This window comes from Erigeron canadensis, chromosome 1 (assembly GCF_010389155.1).
Source record: "Erigeron canadensis isolate Cc75 chromosome 1, C_canadensis_v1, whole genome shotgun sequence".
NCBI classification, from domain to species: Eukaryota; Viridiplantae; Streptophyta; class Magnoliopsida; order Asterales; family Asteraceae; genus Erigeron; species Erigeron canadensis.
The window spans coordinates 58228699-58251589 of NC_057761.1; the positions used below are offsets into that span (position 1 = coordinate 58228699).

Below are 22891 nucleotides of genomic sequence, written 5' to 3' on the forward strand. Positions count from 1 at the left end.
CTGATCTAGTGTGCATACAATGATACAAATATGATATGGGCCGCATTCTTATTTGAACGGTAACTGGGGTTTGGGGATCATTCCACTCCGAAAAATAGTGGACACTTTTAGGCCCAACATAACCACACATTTTCCTTTTACAAATGACGGGTTCTATTGCTACCCATCATACATCGCCATCGCCACCCGCCACCACCACCCCGCAGCCCGCGCTACTACCATTATCGTTGTCGTATTGTGCGGATATATAACTCGTTAATTTAAAAAGAGCAATGTAGATATTTTGGAAGTTAAGGGTGCATATTGTAAATTAATTTTATTAAGGCTATCATAGGTATTTCAAGTAGATATTATAGGTATTTTAAGTGGAGATGTTTAAAATAATAAATATAAATAATAGACATTTAAGGTCATCAAATACTTAATTAAAAAAAATAGAAAAACAAATGTTTTATAATGTAATATGGATTTAAATATAAATAAATATAAATAAACAGAACTTAAGGTGATGACAATCAATGTGTATTTAAGGGTGGGTTACACACTTACACCCTTATATCATATCCAATTGTATGGTCATTAATTGTCACATCATATCCTTATAAATCCTAACAAATCTTTAATTATTCATAATTTTACTTCTAACTATATAAATAATTCTACATATCTTTACATTTTTCATCTCACCGCCCAACTAAATATATATTACACAAAAAAGAGAAGAAAAAAAAACTAATGATATCCTCAATAAAAATATCTTAGGGTAAAGATTTCTTCTTACAAATATCAAACTATATATTGTAATATATTTTGGTTCAATTAAAAGAATAGCAATGGTAAAAAGATGAAGAGAACACTAAGGTTGCGTTTGGTTCACATAATCTGATGGAATTGGAATTGAATTCCATTCCTTAGTGAGTTTGGTTGCACAAAGAATAGGGAATCTCATTCCATAGGAATGTAAACATTCCATCATTTGATGGAATCTCCATTCCTTAGGGATAGAGGAAGGAATTTCATTCCTTCCATCACTTGAATTTTCAAAAAATCAAAAACATTCCGTCAAATTCCATTCCTTCAAATTCCAATTCCTTTGAAAGATTCCATTCCTTCCCAAAACATTATGTGAACCAAACGCGCCCTAAGGAATTCAATGAGTATTTTATTATTTTTGATATTATTTGATTAAGTTGGTTTATTTTACAAACATATACAATGTATGGAGGTTTATTAAAATAAAATATAATAATAATTATTTATTTAAGTATTCTTCTTCTTCGTCTTATTATTATTATTATCATTATTATTATTATAATCCCTTATTAAGGGAACTAGCTTTAACTAACTAAGAACCTAATAAGCCTAAAATGTCCATCAACTTAATACATCTTTCTATACTCACATCTACAGATGGACTAAACTACCCTTACGAAAAATTTACACCCCTAATTTTATCTCCCAAATCTATCTCTATCACACATAAAAAATAAAAAAAAACCTAGCTTTCTCAGGCGATCGTTCTCCCCCAAGCTGCAGCAACGCGCGGGCACAAGGCTAGTTATTTATACATTGGTGTATCAATTAATATTATATATAACTAATATATGTTTAAAAAAAAACTTTTACGTTAAAGAAAATAACGTCTAAATTAATACTCCCTCCGCCCCATATTAAGTGTCTTAATTTGACTTTTTGAGTTTTTTTTTTTAACTTTGACCGTAAATATTTTTGTTTGTGTTATATAACACTTGATATAACATATATGAATTAATTGAGTTTTAAGTGTACTTTTCATTAATATAACTTTAATTAACTAATATATAACACAAATAAAGAAATTTACGGTCAAAGTCGGAAGAAATATACTTAATTAGTCAAAAAATAGGACAATTAAAATAGGACGGATGGAGTATTATTATTATTATCAATATCGACTATTACATATTATTAAAATATGGATGGAGAACCTTTTTATATAAATAAATATTTTGATTAGATAACCACCTCATGTATTGCTTTTCCATAACGAGAAATTGAGAATTACGGGTATGTATTAGTGGGGAAGAGAATCATGCATTAATGGATAATGATAGTTATTAGCTATTACCCTCAATTTACTCTATAATGCTTCATTACTCTCCTTTGGTATTGATTAACTCTTATTTTTTTAACCAAGCATAATATTATTTTTTTTATCATCATACCCATTACTCACCCTCAAATACATCCAACCAAGCACTCCCTAAACTATATATTGTAATATGTTTCAATGATTAAAAGACATATCTAACTTGAAGATTTTAAAAAATATGCTAATTACTAGGGGTGTTCATCAAACCGTCAAAACCGGATCAAACCGGGGTACTTGGATTGGTTTGGTCGGATTGAGTTGTTAAAGCCTGGTCTAACGTTTTAATTTTTGAAAAACCGGGTTCCTTGGTCCGGTTACGGTTTGAGCAAAACGTAAACCGTCAAAAACCGGATCAAAAGATATATATGTATGTATATAATATATTTACTTCACATATTTATCAACTTTTACCGAAGATATTCTACTTACATATTTTAATATTATGCGCAATATATTATCAGGTATTTTAGTTCAGATATACTCCATTATAAAAAAAAAGTATATTATGCGCAATATACTTTTTCTTTCATTCTTTCCTATTTTTAGTTTATCCTTTTATTTTTTTCATCTTCATTACTCCACTATTTTCCACTCAAAGATCAAAATTATAAGACTCGAGTCCTTTATCACCTTTAATATTTCATATTTTGTGAGTATAAAACACAATATAATTGTAACTTTATTAGTTTTTTTATTAATAATATTAAGATCATAGTGTTCGTGATATTTATTTGAGTAATAAAAGAAAGAAAAAATATATATATATGGAATATATATGCATAAAATTATTTGGGGATAAAAATGAAAAAAAAAATCACGAAACCGGTCAAACCGGACCGACTTACATGGTTTGGTTTGGTCCGGTTTGACAACACACCTGGTCCGGTTTTGTTTGAAATAAGTTGAAACCGGACCAAACTGGACCACGAACACCCCTACTAATTACTGGTTAAATAAAAAAAACTATCAAATACATCAATACATGTTTAGATTTATGTGGAAACATGCATGCAATGTTTTAAATACCAGTAACCGGCTGGTATTACCGGTAATACCGGTATCGGGGGGTACTCCGGTATTTTAAGCCCGGTATTTTCAATATTCAATACCGGCCGGTATTTCCGGTATTCCCAGTATTTTCAGGTATACCGTTCTGATATTTCTGGTATTTTAGTTTTATTTTTTTTTTAGTTTTTTAAAAATTATTTTTATGATACCTTAATGTTATTTTTATGTTGTTTGTGAACTTTAAAACTTATATTTTGTTATAAAATACTTATTTTGTATTATTTTTGTATGGATTATACTTGTATTTTGACTATTTTCGTTAAATTATAACAAGTTTTGTAATATTTTTATAAAAAAAAGTAAAATAATATAAAATAGTCGTATCGGCCGGTATTTCCGGTAATACCGATAGTACCGTCAATACCGGAAAGTTTTTCAACACCGATATAACAAAAATACTGGTTTTTAAAACATTGCATGCATGTGACTATGTGAGTTCAATAAATATTGATAAACATAAGGATGTGTAAAATGAAATAAGAATTTACCCTTAATAGTACACACTACACAACCAATATCAAATAAGATTAACTTATAAGGGAAATAAAACTTCAAACAATCCAAAACTTAAACGAAAATAATTAAATACCAGCCAACTCTAATAACTAAAACAATTCGAGGGCAATGAGTGTTTAAATCTCTGGACTCTCCCGTATTAAGTTTATATTTTTAACCGGTACACCATAATAGTTTATATAATTGATTCAATCCGTAAACATTAAAAGTGATTATGTTCAACGTGTAAGTCATATATACATGCAATAACCTGTTAGACATAGCACTAATGAGTAATGACTGTGGTTATCATCATTTTTCCACATATATTGTTACCATTAGTCATCGCAATCATCATACCGCCGCCTCCACGGCTCCAGTACTTCCGCTCTAGTTTCAATTACGCAAGTTATGTTAGTACTAGTAATTAAGTATAAATGGATAAATAAAAAAGATTTTTTTATGTTCGTATTAGTTGAAGATGATAACTAAATGTAACTGTTTAACTAGATTTTTTTACTCATGATCGGTTCCAACTATAATTTTCTTAGCTGCTCACAAAATGTTTATTCAGGAAATTAAAGACCACTCGTGAAGAAACACGTACTAGTCCTAGTCAATTAATTGATTGATGCAGGATTTAAGAATGTGAAACATGATTTAATAATCAACTATCGAGAAATATCTATTGTTTTATATGGAATAAATTTCGAGAAAGTACACTTTTATTTTTCACTATGTCATCGTGAGTTGTCACCATTTATAACAAAACTAACGTAATCGCTAATTCATGTCCACCATTCAAAATAAAAGCATTTGTACGTACATATATAATATATTAATATTAATAGGGGAAGGAAATATGAGGCTGTTAGGCATTTAAGTTGGGTGAAAAACCCCTCACATACCTTTTTTTAAACCATAAAAATCATGGGAGGCCAAACATTTATTCAAAATATTAAAATATTGGTATGTGAGGGGTTTTTCACCTAAGTTGGATGCATAACAGCCCCATACTCACTTTTCTCATATTAATATTAATTATTTTGGTTAATTTATATTACTTTGTCGATTTCTTTGCATTCAAGTTTGTGATAGTTGATGTTTTGTTTTCATCTATTCAAATTTCAAAGGGGATGCATAGCACGTTGCTTATGTAATTCAGCGAACATGAATCATATTTTTATCATGAAAAGTGTATAAAGGATTCTCATGACAAATAATACATAAACACAAGTAAATTACACAAATCTTGATATTGCATGTTTCTTATTCTTCTTTTGTTCAATATGATATTGTGATGATTGTACGTACCAATTGGATAATATTTTTGCTAATATGATAGACGATGGTACCAAAATTAGATTTGCTTGTGCCTTCGTCCTGTTAAAAAGTATTTTATTTTGAATTTTGAAAGTTTTGTATTTTAGCTTTCAACTTAAATATATATATATATATATATACTCCATTAATAAGCAAACTACCTCACCCCCCTTTTTAACACCTTTACTTTTAAAATGTCTTTTATGCCCTCCTAATTTACACTACCCTATTTTTTCTCTATCACGCTCATTACACACACATACGTTCATCCGATTTCCGATTTTCTCTCCCTCCTCCCTTCTCTGATTTTCTCCCCCCATAAACACCATCCACCACCATCCCAAATACCACCATCCACCGCCGCAATCCACCTTCTATGTACGCTATCCCCCATAAACACCATCCACCACCGCCCCAAAAACCACCATCAAACCACCATCCACTGCCGCCGACTTATTTTTTTTTCTTTTTCATCGCCGCCGCCCCACAAACCACCGGCGTTTTTTTCTTGTTCCCCGCTGCATCGCGCGGGTACAACGCTAGTATATATATATATATATTTAAGCATGTGTTGAAACCCTCACAACTATTTACGAGTATTACTTTGCTTAACTTATGTCAAGGAGATAACGGTAGGCTATTCGATAAAAGTTATATGGAAACACATTTAAAACTCAATCAATTTATATCACTTTTATTAATATTCATATAACATAAATAAATGTATTTAAGATCACAATTGGAATTTTTTTTTTTTGAATTAGAACATATTTAATAAGATAGAGACATAAAGTGAGTAATATGTTTAGTTTAAATTTTAAACTTATCTTTTTGGTGTATTGTAACTAACTAGTATTATTGTATTTAAGTAAATTGTGAGTGTAATTTTCTTTGATTGTATCTTGTAGTATTTTTAGTTTGACTTTTAAAATATTTTTTTTTGAATTTTGACTTTAGTTAATTTTAGTTGTGTTATATAACACTTGATATAAAATATGTGAATGAATTGTATTTTTATGTCATTTTCGATGATATAGATTTCATCAACTATTATATAATACATACGAAAGTATTTATGGTCAAATTGTAACTAACTAGTATAATTATCTTTAAGTAAATTTTGAGTGTAACTTCCTTTGATTGTATCTTTTAGTATTTTCAGTTTGACTTTTAATTTTTTTTTTAAATAAAAATATTGACCTTAATTAATTTTAGTTGTGTTATATAAAACTTGATATAAAATATGTGAACCAATTGTGTTTTTTATGTAATTTTCAATGATATAAATTTCATCAACTATCATATAATACATATAAAAGTATTTATAGTCAAAATTAAAAAAAAATACTTTAAAAGTCAAATTAAAGTAAGTGGATTTTAAATGGATATAGTAAACTAGTTAACTCGATTCAACCCAACCGTTAAACCCGTTGTTTTTGACAACTTGACCAATTTATGTAAAACTGGTTTTTAAAACAATTACTACGAGTTGTATTATAATGGGAATAAAAACTATAAGAGTTTTTTTTCCAAATTAGTATAATGGGTAAAATTATTTACCAAAATAATATAGTTTTAAAAATATTTATCATTATGGGTTGAACTTAATTTTATATTATATCTATTATATCTAAAAATAAGTAAAAGATCCTTAATCACTGATTAAAAGATTACCGCGTTTACTTTCATGTAATCCTATTTGGATGGCTAAGTTCATCAAATTACAATCAAACTGAACAAATCGTTTGTTTCAATCTTATATATACAACATTTTTTTAAAAATTAATATCTCATTATATACTAACTATTAGTTATCACATTTTGAGGTTAATAATCACTAGTAAGTATATTTTTATGTATAGATGAAACACTTACATCAAATTAACAATTGGTTTTTAGTGTATTTTTTTTATTACGAATATGTTCAATTAACAAAGAACATCCCGACTAGTTTATTAGACCCTGCACCAATTATAGTTACAAATTTGTATGGAAAAAAATTCATGATTTGAAATACTTTTTAAAAATTTTTCAACTTAATAAGTATAATAATATCAAATTAGATATAACCATAAATTTTTTAAATTATACTAATTTGGTAAATAATTTTACCCACTATACTAGTTTGGATAAAAAAACACAAAATAGATTTGAAAATTATACTATTTTAGTAAGTATTTTTGAAACTATACTAATTTGGTAAATAAAATTTTCCATTTAGTAAAAAACTCTATAAAAACATGCAATTACTCAAACGGCAAACGCCACTCACAAAAAACAAAAACTAGAACAATAGATACGAAGTTACAACATAAGAAAAAAAGTTGACTTCATAAATACATGATCGACAACCATGTGACAATATCAAAAGCCTGAAAGAGCACAATTCTATACAAAGATAACACCTCTCAATGGGCTCATCGGTTGAGGAGAGAAGAACCATCGGTTGGAGATACCAACGTCAGGTTTTTCACTTGGGGGTGTCGGTTTGGCACTTCATTATTGCGACGGGGTGGGGATGAAGCGAGTGAGTCCCTTGTGTCATTGGTTAGTAAAAACAAAGATTTTTTCCGAAAAATAATGTCACCGTTTTGTTTTTTTTTTTAAATCCTTTTATCCCACAAATACACATTCATCATACATTTTTTTTAACTACAAATTGTCCACTAAGATGGCAAAGCAAGCACACACAAAATGAAAAGATTTTTCAATGATCAAGCTCACACTGGCTCTCTTTTAAATTTATGTTATGTGGATTTGACATGTTTGCTTTGATCGTACGAGTTTAAGTCACATTTAATGAATTGGATTTGTTTAATGATTTATTCTAAGATAGAGCTCCTAGCCTCCTAGCTAGGAAGGTGTTTAGGTCCTAACATTAATTACAACTAATAAAATAAAAAGCACAACTTATTAAAATGACGCCTGGTAACCTGACCACCTTTTTGGTAATCCGACCAGACTTTTTGCAGCGACCCTCGTTGCAAAAAAGTAGCAGTGGTCGGGTTACCAAAAAAAGTGGTGGGGATATGAGGGGCGATTAAAATCTAATTCTAATAAGATTTAAGTTAATAGTAATAATAATGGGGTATTATCAAGCTGACTGACAAAATTTATCGAGAATGGGAAACTTTTATGTAGTTGTTTAGATGTCCAATTGGAAAGAAAAAGATAGGAGATATCAAAAACTTTTAATAAAGAACATTGAATGAGTATTCGGGGCACTTCAAGGTTTTTGCGGAATAACGACAACCCCGATACGGTCATATAATGTCAACAAAATACGACTAATCATATCCTCTTGTGTGTTTTTACTTTTTACACAACATAATTACCGATGAATTAAGTTTAACATGACGTTAGTGTTTATAGTGGTGAGCTGGTTTAATAGTGTTGGATGTGAGACCCAACTATAAGGAGGGAAGTGACATTTCACTGTTTGGAGAGACGTGAGTAAAAGATATACAGTACCTGAAGGGTTATTTAAGAATTAATAAAAAAAAAACGTTAAGAACTATTCTGTACTACATATTTCTCTTATCTTTCTATCTCTTCAATTAAATAATAAAATTCGTCCAAATCATTCAAAATGATTTATCTCACAAACCGTAAATTGTTAGACGAAACAAAAAGTATTGATAATCTTAAAATTTCGTCATCTTTTATTAGAGATCCAATTCGATATACTTTTGACAACTTTTTAATTTTCGTTTTTTCCCCTTGTACTTGTGTACCTACACATGTGTAAAATCATTGTTTTTAAATGTAAATTAGTAAATGAAAATATGTACACAACAATGAAAGTTAAAGGCGGAGTCCGTTAATCCATGGCGGAGCCATGGTGGCCAAGGGCGGAGCCCGTTAGTCCATGACGAAACCAAAACGGCTAAGGGCGGAGCCCGTTAGGTAGATCACTAATCACCGCTCACCCCCAATGACCTATCACACTATGACCTATCACCCTCAATGACCTATCACCCCCACCAGCTTTGGTTTATGAATATCCTTAAGGGCGAAGTCCGCTCCGAATCATAATTTTTGTTCAACCTACACCTGTGTAAGTAAGTTATGTGTAAGTACCAGAAAGAAAACGAAAATTAAAAAGTTGTCAAAAGTATATCGAATTGGATCTCTAATGAAAGAAGACGAAATTCTAAGACTACCCATGTTTTTTGTTTCGTCTAACGATTTACGGTATGTAAGATAAAATATTTTAAATGATTTGGATGAATTTCCATATTTAATTGAAGAGAGGGAAAGAATGTGTGATCCAGAATTGTTTTTGAGTTTTTTTTTTTATAAGTTCTCAAAATAACCCACCCCTACAGTACCACATATATATACATACTAGGTTTTTTACCCGCACGATGTGCGGTAGTTATATTAATTTTTTAAAACTTTTAATATTGACATTAATAAATTTACAATGAGCTACATTTAAATACCAAAATACTGAAATAGTATGCAATTTTAATCTAATACTTAAGTCATTTTCGATAGTCGGATCCATAAAAAAAACATGCTTGGATGAATGGACAAAGAACATATTATATTAGATACAAAATGAATAGCTAAAACAAATGAAAACAGCCTGAGCAAACTTTCATATAATCACCATTAAAAAAACGAAAGGAACCTCATATAAATGTTGAATAAAAAAGATAATGAAATATCATTAGGTATATACGTGATTTTTTAAACTAAAGAGAAAATATCATTTTATATAATGAGAAGATCTTAGATTCTTACAATATATTTATTTATTTATTTTAACATATATACCTTCATTTGTTTTTTAAATATATAGTTTATTTAAAAAAAATATGGAGTTCACACATAGGATAAAATCTTATGTGACAATTTTTTAAATTAGTTTTAGATTGCAAGAGGGCTTTAAAGTGCTTGGTTAACTATTGTTTTATAAGAGTTATAGATATATATATATATACCATAAACATGTTAAATAATTAAAGGGAAATGATATTCTTACAACATAATTTGGCAATCTACAACAATATTCGCATTATACAGTTGTACCCTGTGCAATAAAATTTGTATCTTTGTTTTAGATGACAAAATTATATTGTAAGAATATCACTCCTAATAATTAAAAGGATCGACATGTGTATTGTACGTACGAGAAGTATAAATTTAAACTTATACAATATCTTCCTTATTTTGATATTGTCCACAAGTTTTATAAGTACGTTTGTCTATATATCAAACCATCCCAAACATACTAAACATACTGATTAGATTTCGTATGTATAGTACTTCACAAGTCGTCTCAAACCATATTTTTCCAATAAACATGCTGAAACCTCAAGTGCATCACCACCACTCAAACTCTACTCATCATCACCAATCCTTACTTTCTCGGCAGTACAACTCGTTTGCTGCTGCCGGAGATGGGGGCACTTATTGTGGCGGTAGTGGAAGCACCGTCGCCTTCCTTTCTATCAATAAGAAGCCTTTTGAACAACCTACCAAAAGACCCGGTCCTAACTTCCATGCAACGCGACCAATTAACTATCAAGTTATTAAAGCCGTTGCAGCTGACCAATCTGGGGCAACGACTATGACCACGACCACGACCACAACCACGTCCACCACAACCAAGGTGAAAGCCATAATAAAAGTTCAGGTAACAATGGGTGGGCTCTTAGCTAGCATAGGGCTCACCAAGGGACTTGACGATATAACGGATTTGCTAGGCAAATCCATTCTTATGGAGCTTGTTGCAGCTGAAGTAGACCATAGTAAGTAGTCGAGATGCACCTTGAACACAATATAATTATAACATGCACATTAGTACAAATTATATATTACAAAAGCAAGCTTTAAACAGTTACTATACCAAAAGTTTTTCTAGCAAAAAAAGGATATATACCAAGTTTAGTTTCAATAGTTTATAAGAAAAGGTAATTATTATATCTATCTAATATGTATGTTTTAAAAGAAAATTAAGCTAGATAATATATAATCTAAAATTTCCTAACTTGGCAACCAAATTTAGTACTTTAACAAGATTCATTTCATCATATCGTTACCAAGAAACGGTAGTTAATCAACGTTGGTAATAATAATTGATAAACTGTTTAATTGTTGTGTAAATAATTAAAGCGACGGGGGAAGCAAAGGATACAATCAAGCAATACGCACACTGGTCGGGGTTAGATACCCGAGACGTAAAGTATGTGGCGGAATTCGAGATCCCCGAACAATTTGGGGAGATTGGAGCCGTACTGATCGAAAATGAACATCACAAAGAGATGTATTTGGAGACGATCGATATCCAAGGCTTTCCCAATGGAAATCTTACTTTCAATCCTAACTCTTGGGTTCATTCCAAGTTTGATAATCCTGAAAAACGTATTTTCTTCACTAACAAGGTTTGGCCTTTATATTTTATTTATTTAATTAATTAAATTTTTTTTTTTTTGAGATACGTTATTGTTTGATATATGTTCGTTAACATACCTTTTTGCCATGACAGTTATACTAATTAATATTTTTTTTCTTTAAAATGGATCATTGGATGATGAATAATATGATAGACAATAATTAAAATAAAATGAAATGATTAATTAGCTAGTAAACTATTGAAATGTGAGTTTTCTGAATTTTTGTTGGTTTACATGATTTGAATCCGCAAAATTTGATGATTACAATCACAACACAATTTTTATCTGACACCTTTTTATCTGAACATACGCACATGCCTTGAACTCTTAGACCATCTTTAACTAACCACACTGATTTTCAGTTTATTGGTGATACGTCAGCAATACACTGACTCACCATACTGAACAATTTTCATTATTAACCCCCACACTGAAATCTCAGTTTATTGGGACCACATCATCATTTTTTTTTATCAATATTAAATATATTAAAGTTAAAAATACACAAACATATTTTTTTTAATAGTAATAAAATTTATATATGCATAAATTTCTATTTCTTAATAAGTATTACCTACGAGTATATTAAAATATAAGGAAGTAGCATTTGTAAAAAATCTTTCAAAACTTTTATATTTATTTTGTATATAGATGAAAGTCCAGGGGCTACATTGAAAAAAAAATATTAAATACATACATCGAAATTTGTAGTTAAAGTCGTCTTCTTCGTAAACCCTTTATCTGCAAACTCTCAAACTTAACATATTTCAAACTTAAACAAATTTATTTTTTTATGATTACTGTCATCTATATGTGTATATAAATATAAAATACTCAATACGTCTAACTCATCAGTGTATTCACCACCACTTTGAGCCAATACGCCGGCGAATACGCCGCCCCCATTAACCCAATACGCCGGGAAGTCGGCATTTTCATCTTAATACACCGGGAATACACTGGGGGTTAAAGATGGTCTTAGCATCACATGTTGTTGAATCCATATATATATGTAGGGTTGGATTTATACTCCGAATATCTTATGAACCTTAGTAAAAATAATTTGTATTAATTATCTAACTTTTATTACTTTAAAAAAAAGAAAGAAAAAAAAAAAAGACACAAACCTCGTATAGTCGTAGTCGTATGTATATGTTCACTGGACCAAACTAACTTCAAGAGATAGACCGATAGATAATGCAGGGTCGAGGATTTGAAATAGAAATAATGGTCCCAAGGTAATTGAAATTGAACGTTACCATCAAAACAGTACTAGCGTACTACTTATTACTTCATTCGTTTTAAAAATAGAATTTCATTTTCATCATAATTTGAAATAAGATATAAGTATCAAAACAAACGTTTTCTTACGAATGCATGTAAATAAAAATGATATTTTCCAAAAGATATTCCAATAAACATCTTCTGTAATTACGCCATTTAAATTTAAAACTTTTCAAAACTTCAAGTGTCTAAAAATAATATTGGTAAATACGTCATTTAAATTTAAAACTTTTCAAGATTTTAAGTATCTAAAAATAAAAAATATATATAATCTATCTTATGTAAAAACAAAAATTTATATGTGTAGCATCAATGGCTGAACCAAAGTTAAATATGGCATGTAGCACAAATTTTTATATCACTAATCTTATATTGGTGTATAATAATGATAATATTAGATTATTACAATTTTTTAAACAATTTTTTCGGGTTTTATTCTTAATCTATTTATAACGAGTTTTTGACACTTTGGTTGCTTTTGATTCTCATTCACTTGTACAAATATGTCTTTATGAGTCGTATTGTTAGCATAAAGTTTTAAAATTTAGAGTTACTTATATTAATTAATATTTATTTGACCCATGATACTAATAAAAGGAAATGAATCAATGATATTCCTGCAATATAATTTATTACAATAACAATAAAAATAGATTATGTTTTTAAAAAAATATTTACACTGCATATCTTACTGACTCAGTATTTTGATTGACAGTCATACCTGCCATCACAAACACCGAGTGGGATAAAGCATTTGCGAGAGAAAGATCTATCGAGTCTTCGAGGAGACGATGTTTCTGATGATGGTCCTCGTAAGAAGCACGACAGGATATATGATTACGATACGTATAATGATCTGGGCGACCCGGACAAAAAACCCGAATTCGGACGTCCGGTGCTTGGAACCAAGGACTTGCCTTACCCTAGGCGTTGCAAAACTGGTCGTGGTCGCACTAAATCAGGTCAGTTTAAACCTTTTGATTTTTTTTGTTTATTTCTCTTTATAATTAATTCGGATTTACTTTCTTGTCTTCTTAGGTCAACACAAAAATCCTTCCATAAAATTCCTTTGAAATCTTTGAACCAAATGCCTCTACTCTTTATTCTTGAGTCTAATTTTAATTAATGTTTGTGCATGTTTCCTTTGTGATTGATTTGAGTTTCATTTTTAAAGTTACGATAGTAAGTACCCGTGCGTTGCGGCGGTGTGATGGTGGGGTTGATGGCTAGGCCATAGAGTGTGATATGTCATAAAGTGTGATAGGTCATAGGAGTTGATATGTCAGATAGTATGATAGTCAAATGCCTTAGCCGTACGCGCGAGCTCTGTCCTCAGATTTAAAAATTCATCGAAAATATATTAAATGACATCTCTAATGAAAGAGCACAAAATTTTAAGAACACCTATATAATTTTTGTAATTTATCGATGTACGGTTTTTGAGATAAAAGATTTTGAATGAATTGAAGGAATAAATGATTTATGGAGGAGAGAGAAAAAAATGATTGGTTGAGATTTGAAGAGAGAAAAATGGTATTATAGTTATTTTAGGTAAATATAGAATAGATAGGATGAACCTTTTGGGGAACTACTTAAAATCAATATTGAAAATTTAAATTTAATGTTGAAAATCTAGAGGAAATCTGTTTTATAATATAGTATTAGATTAGCTCAACAACTTTGGTGTATTGCGTTTTTACACTTAATTGTAGAACAAACTTAGCATTCTTGTAAAGTGAAAATGTCAATCAAAGCCAACGTTTCAGTCTGTCTATTCGCTATTTTCTTTAAACAACAGTACCTTTGAATGATAAACTAAAATTATTGTGAATACAGATCCTTTATCAGAGTCAAGGTGCTCTGGTGTTTACGTGCCAAGAGATGAAGCCTTTTCAGAGTTGAAACATCTGACGTTCTCGGCTAAAACTATATTCTCAGTGATGCATGCAGTCGTGCCTTCATTACAAACATGCATGATTGACAAAGAGCTTGGGTTTCCACATATCTCATCAATCGACTCTTTGTTCCACAAAGGAATTCATTTACCTCAGTTGCAATCGAAAGGATTTCTTGGAGAGGCCCTACCCAGGCTTATGAGAATGGTTGGAGATACCCAAAGTCATGTTTTGCTCTTTGAGACCCCTGAAATGATTAATCGTAAGTGAAACTCTTTATGCCCTCGTCTTTTTTAACAAATTTATTTAAATAAGTACAGAAATATCACTTAGTTTTTTTTCACTTTGTTATATACAGGTGATAAGTTTTTTTGGATGAAGGATGAAGAACTTTGTCGACAGACCCTTGCTGGTTTGAACCCATGTGGCATTCACTTGGTCGATGTATGTTTTTCAATCATATCTCACATGATGGATTTGATTTTTCCTAACTTACTTTAATTAATTGTCAATTGTGTGTAGAAAGTCCTATATATATGTCTAAAATTTGTTGTGATTAACTGGTTATGATATAGTACAGTTGTTTATGTGTGGTGATAGCTTTATCTTGCAATTTTCAATAACATTTTTGTCATATGAAATATTTCTCTCTTTTATGGATCTTTGTAGGAATGGCCTCTCCAAAGTAAACTTGACCCTGAGGTGTATGGGCCGCCCGAATCAGCAATTACAAAAGAGAAAGTTGAACAAGTGATTGGAGGGGTCATCTCTTTTGAGCAGGTACAAGTCTATATATCATATATGGTTTGAGTTGTATACTTTTAATGTCAGAAGTCACAGAAATATTAGTTATCTGAACAATTTGATAGATTTAGCTAAAGTTCTCATGTGCATTATCTGCAGGCTTTACAGCAGAAAAAGCTCTTCATTATAGATTACCATGACTTGCTCTTGCCATATGTGAACAAAGTTAGAGAAATCAGTGATATAAGAACAACTTTGTATGGATCGAGATTATTGATGTTTTTAACTCCAACGGGGACCTTGAGGCCAGTAGCCATCGAATTAGTTCGGCCACCTGGTAATGGGAAACCTCAGTGGAAACAAGCATTCACTCCTTGTCGTTGGGATTCAACCGAAGCTTGGCTCTGGAAGTTAGCTAAGGTTCATTTTCTAGCTCACGACACTGGTATCCACCAGCTTTATAGTCACTGGTACGAAATTAATATCTGCAATTTCATATTGTTGGATTCTTATAGATGCTTTTTTATATGATATATATTAAAGGTGGCAATTTTAATCCAATAAACTATGCATTTATATGATATGTATTAAAGGTGGCAATTTTAATCCAATAAACTATGCATGGGTCAATATTGGTTATGTTTTCTCTATAGCGATTCAAGTGGATAAAATCAATAAAGGATTACCTTTAATGAAACAGATCAAATAATAAAAAAGTTGTGCAGTGTGTATTTATAATTGTAGATTTTTTTAGAGCATTGTAATTAACAAATCAGATTGTAGTGATAAAATGTATAAGTGTTTCAAGGTGACTTCTTTCAACATACAAAAAAGAAAAAACAATGTTGACCCATGATTCAACCAGCCCATTTTATAACCCCTATTCTGTATGCTATTTTATTCTTTTTGGGGTTTAAGCCAACAAGTTTTTTCAGGGTGAGAACTCACTGCTGCACCGAGCCATATGTAATTGCAACTAACCGCCAACTTAGCGCAATGCACCCCATCTATAGGCTTTTACACCCCCATTTCCGCTACACATTGGAGATCAATGCTTTAGCTAGAGAATCCCTCATCAACTATGGAGGTATCATTGAGTCATCCTTTTCTCCTGGGAAGTATAGTATAGAATTGAGTTCGGTCGCATATGGTCTACTGTGGCGTTTTGACCAAGAAGGGTTACCAGCAGACCTAATTCGCAGGTAAATCAAAAAATTAACCTTTTCTTACAAGTACTATAAATGGTGTTTTGCATTCTTTGTTTCATACATTATTTTAAGTAGACCCAACAATTTTAATCCATTCACATAGATACAAGTCCATTTGGTTTGTGTTATCTCAATTAGGTTAAATTAAAATCTCAGCGAAAAGGGCTAACGAAAATAGCCAAAAATCTATATTTTTTAACTCATATCCCTTTTTAATTGTTATTCTAAGATTCTGATTATAATTGTAACGATAAACTTTAATTATTATTGTTTTCTTGTAATAGTTATCATACTCACTGAACCATTTATATAAACGGACAGTAGAAATGTTTATGCGTCAACTGAACCGGCCCAGTCTATTATGACCCGTCATGCAACCCTATTTACCTACCCATATTGCTGTCACTATTTTAAGGTGAACAACAAATTCACTTTGTCCTTGTCGCTCTGGTAACTGATTTGAATTTGCTAATGTGAAGGGGTATGGCTGAGGAAGATCCGAATTCTCCACATGGTTTAAAGCTAGCCATAGAAGATTATCCATATGCAAACGACGGTTTAGACCTTTGGGACGCGATTAAAGGCTGGGTTACTGACTATGTCAATCATTACTACCCTGAACAAAAATTGGTAGCATCTGATGTAGAGCTTCAAGCTTGGTGGACAGAGATTCGAACTGTTGGTCACCAAGACAAGAAAGATGAACCATGGTGGCCCGTTCTCGAAACACCAGAAGACCTTATGAAAATCCTTACAACAATGATATGGGTAACTTCAGGTCACCATGCAGCAGTCAACTTTGGCCAATATGACTATGGGGGTTATGTTCCAGGCCGGTCCACTATAGCACGTGCCAAAATGCCATGTGAAGATCCGACAGACGAGGAATGGGAAATCTTCAAAAATAATCCCGAAAATACCCTTTTGGCTACGTTTCCTTCTCAACTTCAGGCCGCACAAATTATGTCGGTTTTGGATGTGTTATCGAATCATTCACCAGACGAAGAATATATCGGTCAAAAAATGGAACCATCATTTGAGGAAAACCCAATGATAAAAGCATCATATGAAATATTTGCTGGGAAGTTGAAACAACTGGAAGGAATCATTGATAGTAGGAATGCTGATACCCGTTTGAAGAACAGGCATGGTGTTGGGATTCCGCCATATCAACTTCTAAAGCCTTTCTCGAAACCGGGTGTGACGAGTATGGGAGTCCCTAACAGTATTTCCATCTAAATCTTTATGAATAAATTTTAGAACTTCAGCTTTGATTTGCTAGATAATTATGTTAACTATATATATATATAGGTTAAGGTATTCGTATATTTAGATCCATAGATGTAATATACATAAGCTAGATGAAATATAAATGGTTATTTGATACATTATACATACATATATGCCACTGTAACTAGCTAAGTTCGCTACCTACTTGAGGGAAAAAGCATTATGTTATTTACATGGTCTATAACGATTGCTCTACGTTCCCTGTTTGTTACAAATGAAATTTTGACTAAATTACACGTACTTTCTTTGTTTCATTTTTGGGATGACCATTTTCATTCCCAAAAGTAAAACACAACCCGTTTACGATTCAACTGTCCTAAACAAAACAAACCTACTTAGAATAATTTAAATTAAAGTCAGTTTGATAATGATGATGATACAATGCATACTAACAGTTGTATACTTACGAGAAATAATGTTGATTTCGTTATGTATGCTAATAATGGTGAGACACTGAGATCATCGATCTTCTTTCTTTGTTTAATTACGAGAAATTAGAAGTGTTTGTTCCACCCAACGAGTGATTAGTTCGGTGCCTGAGATGATTGAGACAATTAATTATTTGTAGTATACCAATACTAATACTAGTTGGGTTAAGGATTCGATATATTGAGAAATAGGACTATCGTTGTAATTATTTTTTATTTTTCAGTTCTAGTATTTTGGGTTTTATGTTTGCTGTGTGGTTAGAAAAAAAAAAAAACTTTTAGAAGGAATGATTTGTGTAAGAATAAGAAAAGAAAGATTTTCATATGATTTGTGTAGACAAATGATTATTAGAAAACAATACCACTAGTAACACCTACCCTTGCATGCAAATTTAAAGTTAGTTCATATTCTGAATTTCGAAATTTACATGTATTTTAAGAAAATACTAAACAAAACCCTTAGAATTTCACGCATAAAAATATTGTATATTTTTATATTAAAAGTCCACCCATGAATTTTATGGTAAGTACACTACTAATTAATATACCTTAATAAAAGTCCTTAGGGATTCGTTTAACAAAGCCCTTATCTTTAATAGACGCGTTTCAAAAGTATCTCTTAATATAAACGATGATGTCATATACCCTTTTTAATTTTTTTAGATTTAATTTTAATTCAATAAATTAAAAAATTTTTATTTCCTAATATAAATTTCTAGACATTATTTATTAATGTTATTTAATATATAATTATGGAAACTAATATTTTTTTAATTTTATATTATTTTTCATATTTGAAATCAATTTTTGACTTTTTATTTAATAAAATTTCTTTTTAATTGGTACGATACAGAGATTGATATAACTTTTCAATAATTACTCAACGATTTTTGAGTTAATGAAGAACTGAAAAAAAAAAAAACAAATACAAAATCTATAATAAGCTATCACAATTATGTATCAAAAAAATAGTTGTATGAAAATCGTAAAGCTATTATGCATAACTTTAAGTTATATTAGCACACAACATGTGATGTATAGATTGGTAAGTTAATTGGTTAGTAATCTTTGTAAATAACTAAATTATTCAAACAAAACGTTAAAGCTCAAGTACAGACATATTCGGATGCATAAAAGACATCGAATCAAACAGAAACATTACTTAGCGAGACCTCTAATAGATGATGTATCCATTTTTTCAACCGGCCCGTCACCGTTAACCAGAATCTCAACGACCATCAATCTAACTTCACGCTTTTTTTAGTGGTTCAATTTTTACCAAGTTCAACATGTCATTAATTATATATATATATATATATATATATATTCTCCGCGTACGCGGGGTTATAATCTAGTTGTTTATTAGAACAAAAAGTCTTTTGTGAAATTATATGAATGATATCCGACCTTTTACATAAATATATGTATGCGATATGTGATATACAATTCAATTCACTGTGGGGTTTGCCGGTTTGGTTTGATTCTGCGATAGCCGATAAGATCTTAAAAATCATTCACAAATCATTGCAACAATAATGGCAAGCAGCCAAGCACCATCCATGAGAATCACGTGGGTTTGGCGATCTAAGGAGTATTATTTTATTTTTTTTAATGGTGAATTTCGCTTGAAACTTTGTGTCGCGATTCGACAATGAGAAGTCTAGCATATGTTGTCTAACCGGGTCCGCGCTAGAGAGCTTGCTCGAAATAAAAATGCCTATTTCAAATAACCAATGGGGGGAAAACCCCCTACTAATCAGCCCGAAGGCACGACGATTAATAGTTGGTGGAATGGAGATTCGAACTTGAGACATATAGGTTACTAGGGGAACTCCAAACCACTCCACCAAATCATCATTGATAGGAGTATTAGTTTTTAATATTAAAATGAATTCCACACACAGTCACATACATACGTGTACTACTCAGCATCTCAAACTTTGCCAAATAAGTATGAAAAAGCAAAAAAAAGTTGCCCAAAAATGATATTTTGTAAAATATTTGATACTGGTACTCTATTTCGATTTCACATTTGAATAAACTGCTATTAATTAATTTAGTATTCAAAGATGGGTACCATATGGTTATGGAGGAGAAGAAACTCCAATAATGACGATTCATAAATCATAATCATATGTGATATCCAGGGGTGGAGCTAGTAGGGGGACTTGGGGTGCTCAGCCTCCCAAGTCCCCAACTATTCATGTTTTTTATTGTAAGGCTAGCTCATAGCCAACTAATAAAAAGGTTTTTTTAAAGCAAGCCACCCCCATATATAAATGTATGATTTTTAGCCATGACAATTCAAGTAAAATCTTTACATTTGGTCCATAAAAGTAAACCATCGCAATAAAATTAAATTTTACTAACATTTTATTAAATGATTATGTGTTTCACATTATACTGTATACAACGATCAGGAAAGAAATACGGTTGAGTCTCCCTCAACGTGAAATCCTGGCTTCGCCTCTGGTGATATCAATACCTTGTTGTAGTTATATTTGATTTTGAATTATGTTTTCTTTCGATTTATGAAATACTGTAACATTTAACCAATTATTTGTCCCCAACAAATTATGGTCCAGGCGTGAGTTTCTTGCATAAAAATCTTCCAATCGTCAATCGACTATATCAATGAGCCTAAAATTCCATACGAGCCAAGTCTAACCACTCAATCTTACTCCATATATAGTCGGTAACCAAGTCCTTATACTCAATGTCGAGTAATTCGAAATGCTACTTTTTATTGGTAACGAAATATACGGAGTAAGTTACAAGAACAAAGTTAATAAATTTTATAGAATTAATGGCTCAGTCAACCCCCCTAAATTATAGTCCTTACTTCTCACAATGATTAACTGAATAAATAAAGGCCTTATGTCAGTCGGGGAACTCCAGACTCCAGAGGATAAGATAACCATTTATGGACTTATGGGCTTTGGAATGGGCCTTATGTCTCTGTGAGTAAATAATTCGGGTATGCGTTGAAATAAATGGGGATCATCATATCTTAATTGAAACTGAAAATATATATCATTGTCTGGAAAGTTGAGAGACTGACCTAAATCAAATAAAATTAAGAAAGCGAGCACGAGCTTTTATTTCCGATCAGTAGCTGCTCGAATTTGGATATATGTGGTAGGTATACTTCCGTTCCCTATAAAAATCAAGTCCTTTAATTCGGACATCAATGTAGACTCAAATCATGTTGAAAAATAATTGATAATAAAAGTAAAACATATACTTAAAGATATGTCTAATGAATTAGCTATGATGTTTGAGATGTGTTTTCCTTTTCTTAATCTATACCACTCATCATGCTGCAATGTGTCATACTCTTATTTTTAAGCATATTTTTAGGCATACCAATTAGGTCTATTTATTTTTTTAGTTACGTTAAATATTTAAATAACAATAATATCTAAAAATTTATATACAAAATTAATAACAACTAAAATAATATATATTGTTATACATATAGTGGATTAACTATACCTATTATTGTATTAATAAAGTAACCATGTAGCTATCGAAAAAATATCTTTTCTTCTCCCCTTTGTCGATTGAGACATATTAGATCAACAAACTAAATACAACCAAAAATAGAGTTTTTGACAAAACTTTATAAAGCTTTTTAGTCTTTAGAAAAGCTTTGCATAAGGTTTTATCTCATCGGAGTAAAAATCTTTCTATGAATAGGTTGGATCTTCAAGTCATTGAAAGAATTTAACACCATCTCTTTTCATTGTTTTGCTATTAAAAAATTTTTAAAAGACATTTTTTTGAGCTTCTTTCATTGGAGAAAAGACTCGATGAAAAGTTTTATAAAAAAAGTTTTAGCAAATGACTTCATCATTAGAGATTATTTGGAGATGTTCTTACAAACAAATATTCTACTACTTGTTGGTTGGCGTCCTGGTGACCAATAGTATATACACATGTTACATGTAGACGTCTTCATGATGGAAGAGCCGAAGAGGCATAGTTTGGAGCCAGAGAATATGATAGACGACGCGTATTAATGTTACTTTCAAATAAAACAAAAATATTTAAAATCAAAGTTAGGCAAAATTAAATTTTAAAAATTCAAAATTGAGCAACGTAACTTTAGCGAGATGGATAGAATACATGTCAATACATGCATTCCAAATATTATGAAAGTATAAAGGGTGTTGTTACCCCATGTCAAAAGTTGGCATTCAATTAACCTTGTATATATAAGTTTGGATGTATTCTACTTATTGCCATTTATCTCTCCATCGGCATCATTATGCATGCCAAATTTACTTGCCATTTTGCCAATGTCACCTGCATAAAATTGCCAAAAGCTGAAGAGGCCGGAGAGATGCGAAAGTCAAAAGTTATAGCTTTCTCTTGCTGATGACACCCTTTATCCCAAGTACCTCGAAATTAACCGAGACCAAATTTAATTCTATAATAAAATTTGATTAGTAATTGGGATTGCACGTACGTACTTGCTAGGACGCTCGCTAATTATTCATTATTTGCTCTGCATGCGTCAAATAAGTAGGTTTTTGTGTGTTGTTCATCAATCAAATGATTTATAGTTGTAAGTTGAAACAAATATATATATATATATATATATATGAAAATTTGATAT

The 22891-nt window shown here is 30.9% G+C and overlaps 1 protein-coding gene across 1 annotated transcript; it reads left to right on the forward strand.

The window, feature by feature from the left end:
* The first annotated feature begins 10258 nt into the window (after nucleotides 1–10258).
* On the forward strand, nucleotides 10259–17949 carry LOC122584875 (linoleate 13S-lipoxygenase 2-1, chloroplastic-like). The gene is made up of 9 exons (XM_043756947.1): nucleotides 10259–10776; nucleotides 11141–11409; nucleotides 13421–13667; nucleotides 14542–14862; nucleotides 14959–15044; nucleotides 15270–15380; nucleotides 15504–15814; nucleotides 16280–16546; nucleotides 17032–17949. The coding sequence occupies exons 1-9, from the start codon at nucleotides 10281–10283 to the stop codon at nucleotides 17789–17791; spliced, it is 2868 nt and encodes a 955-aa protein (XP_043612882.1). The 5' UTR covers nucleotides 10259–10280; the 3' UTR covers nucleotides 17792–17949.
* Nucleotides 17950–22891: the final 4942 nt, after the last annotated feature.

Bases quoted from the DNA above. Each gene is read 5' to 3' on its own strand.
- LOC122584875 (XM_043756947.1), top strand. From the start codon at position 10,281: ATGTATAGTACTTCACAAGTCGTCTCAAACCATATTTTTCCAATAAAC. The intron at 13,668-14,541 runs GTCAGTTTAAAC...TTGTGAATACAG, and splicing joins TCGTGGTCGCACTAAATCAG to ATCCTTTATCAGAGTCAAGG. The intron at 15,045-15,269 runs GTATGTTTTTCA...GGATCTTTGTAG, and splicing joins GTGGCATTCACTTGGTCGAT to GAATGGCCTCTCCAAAGTAA.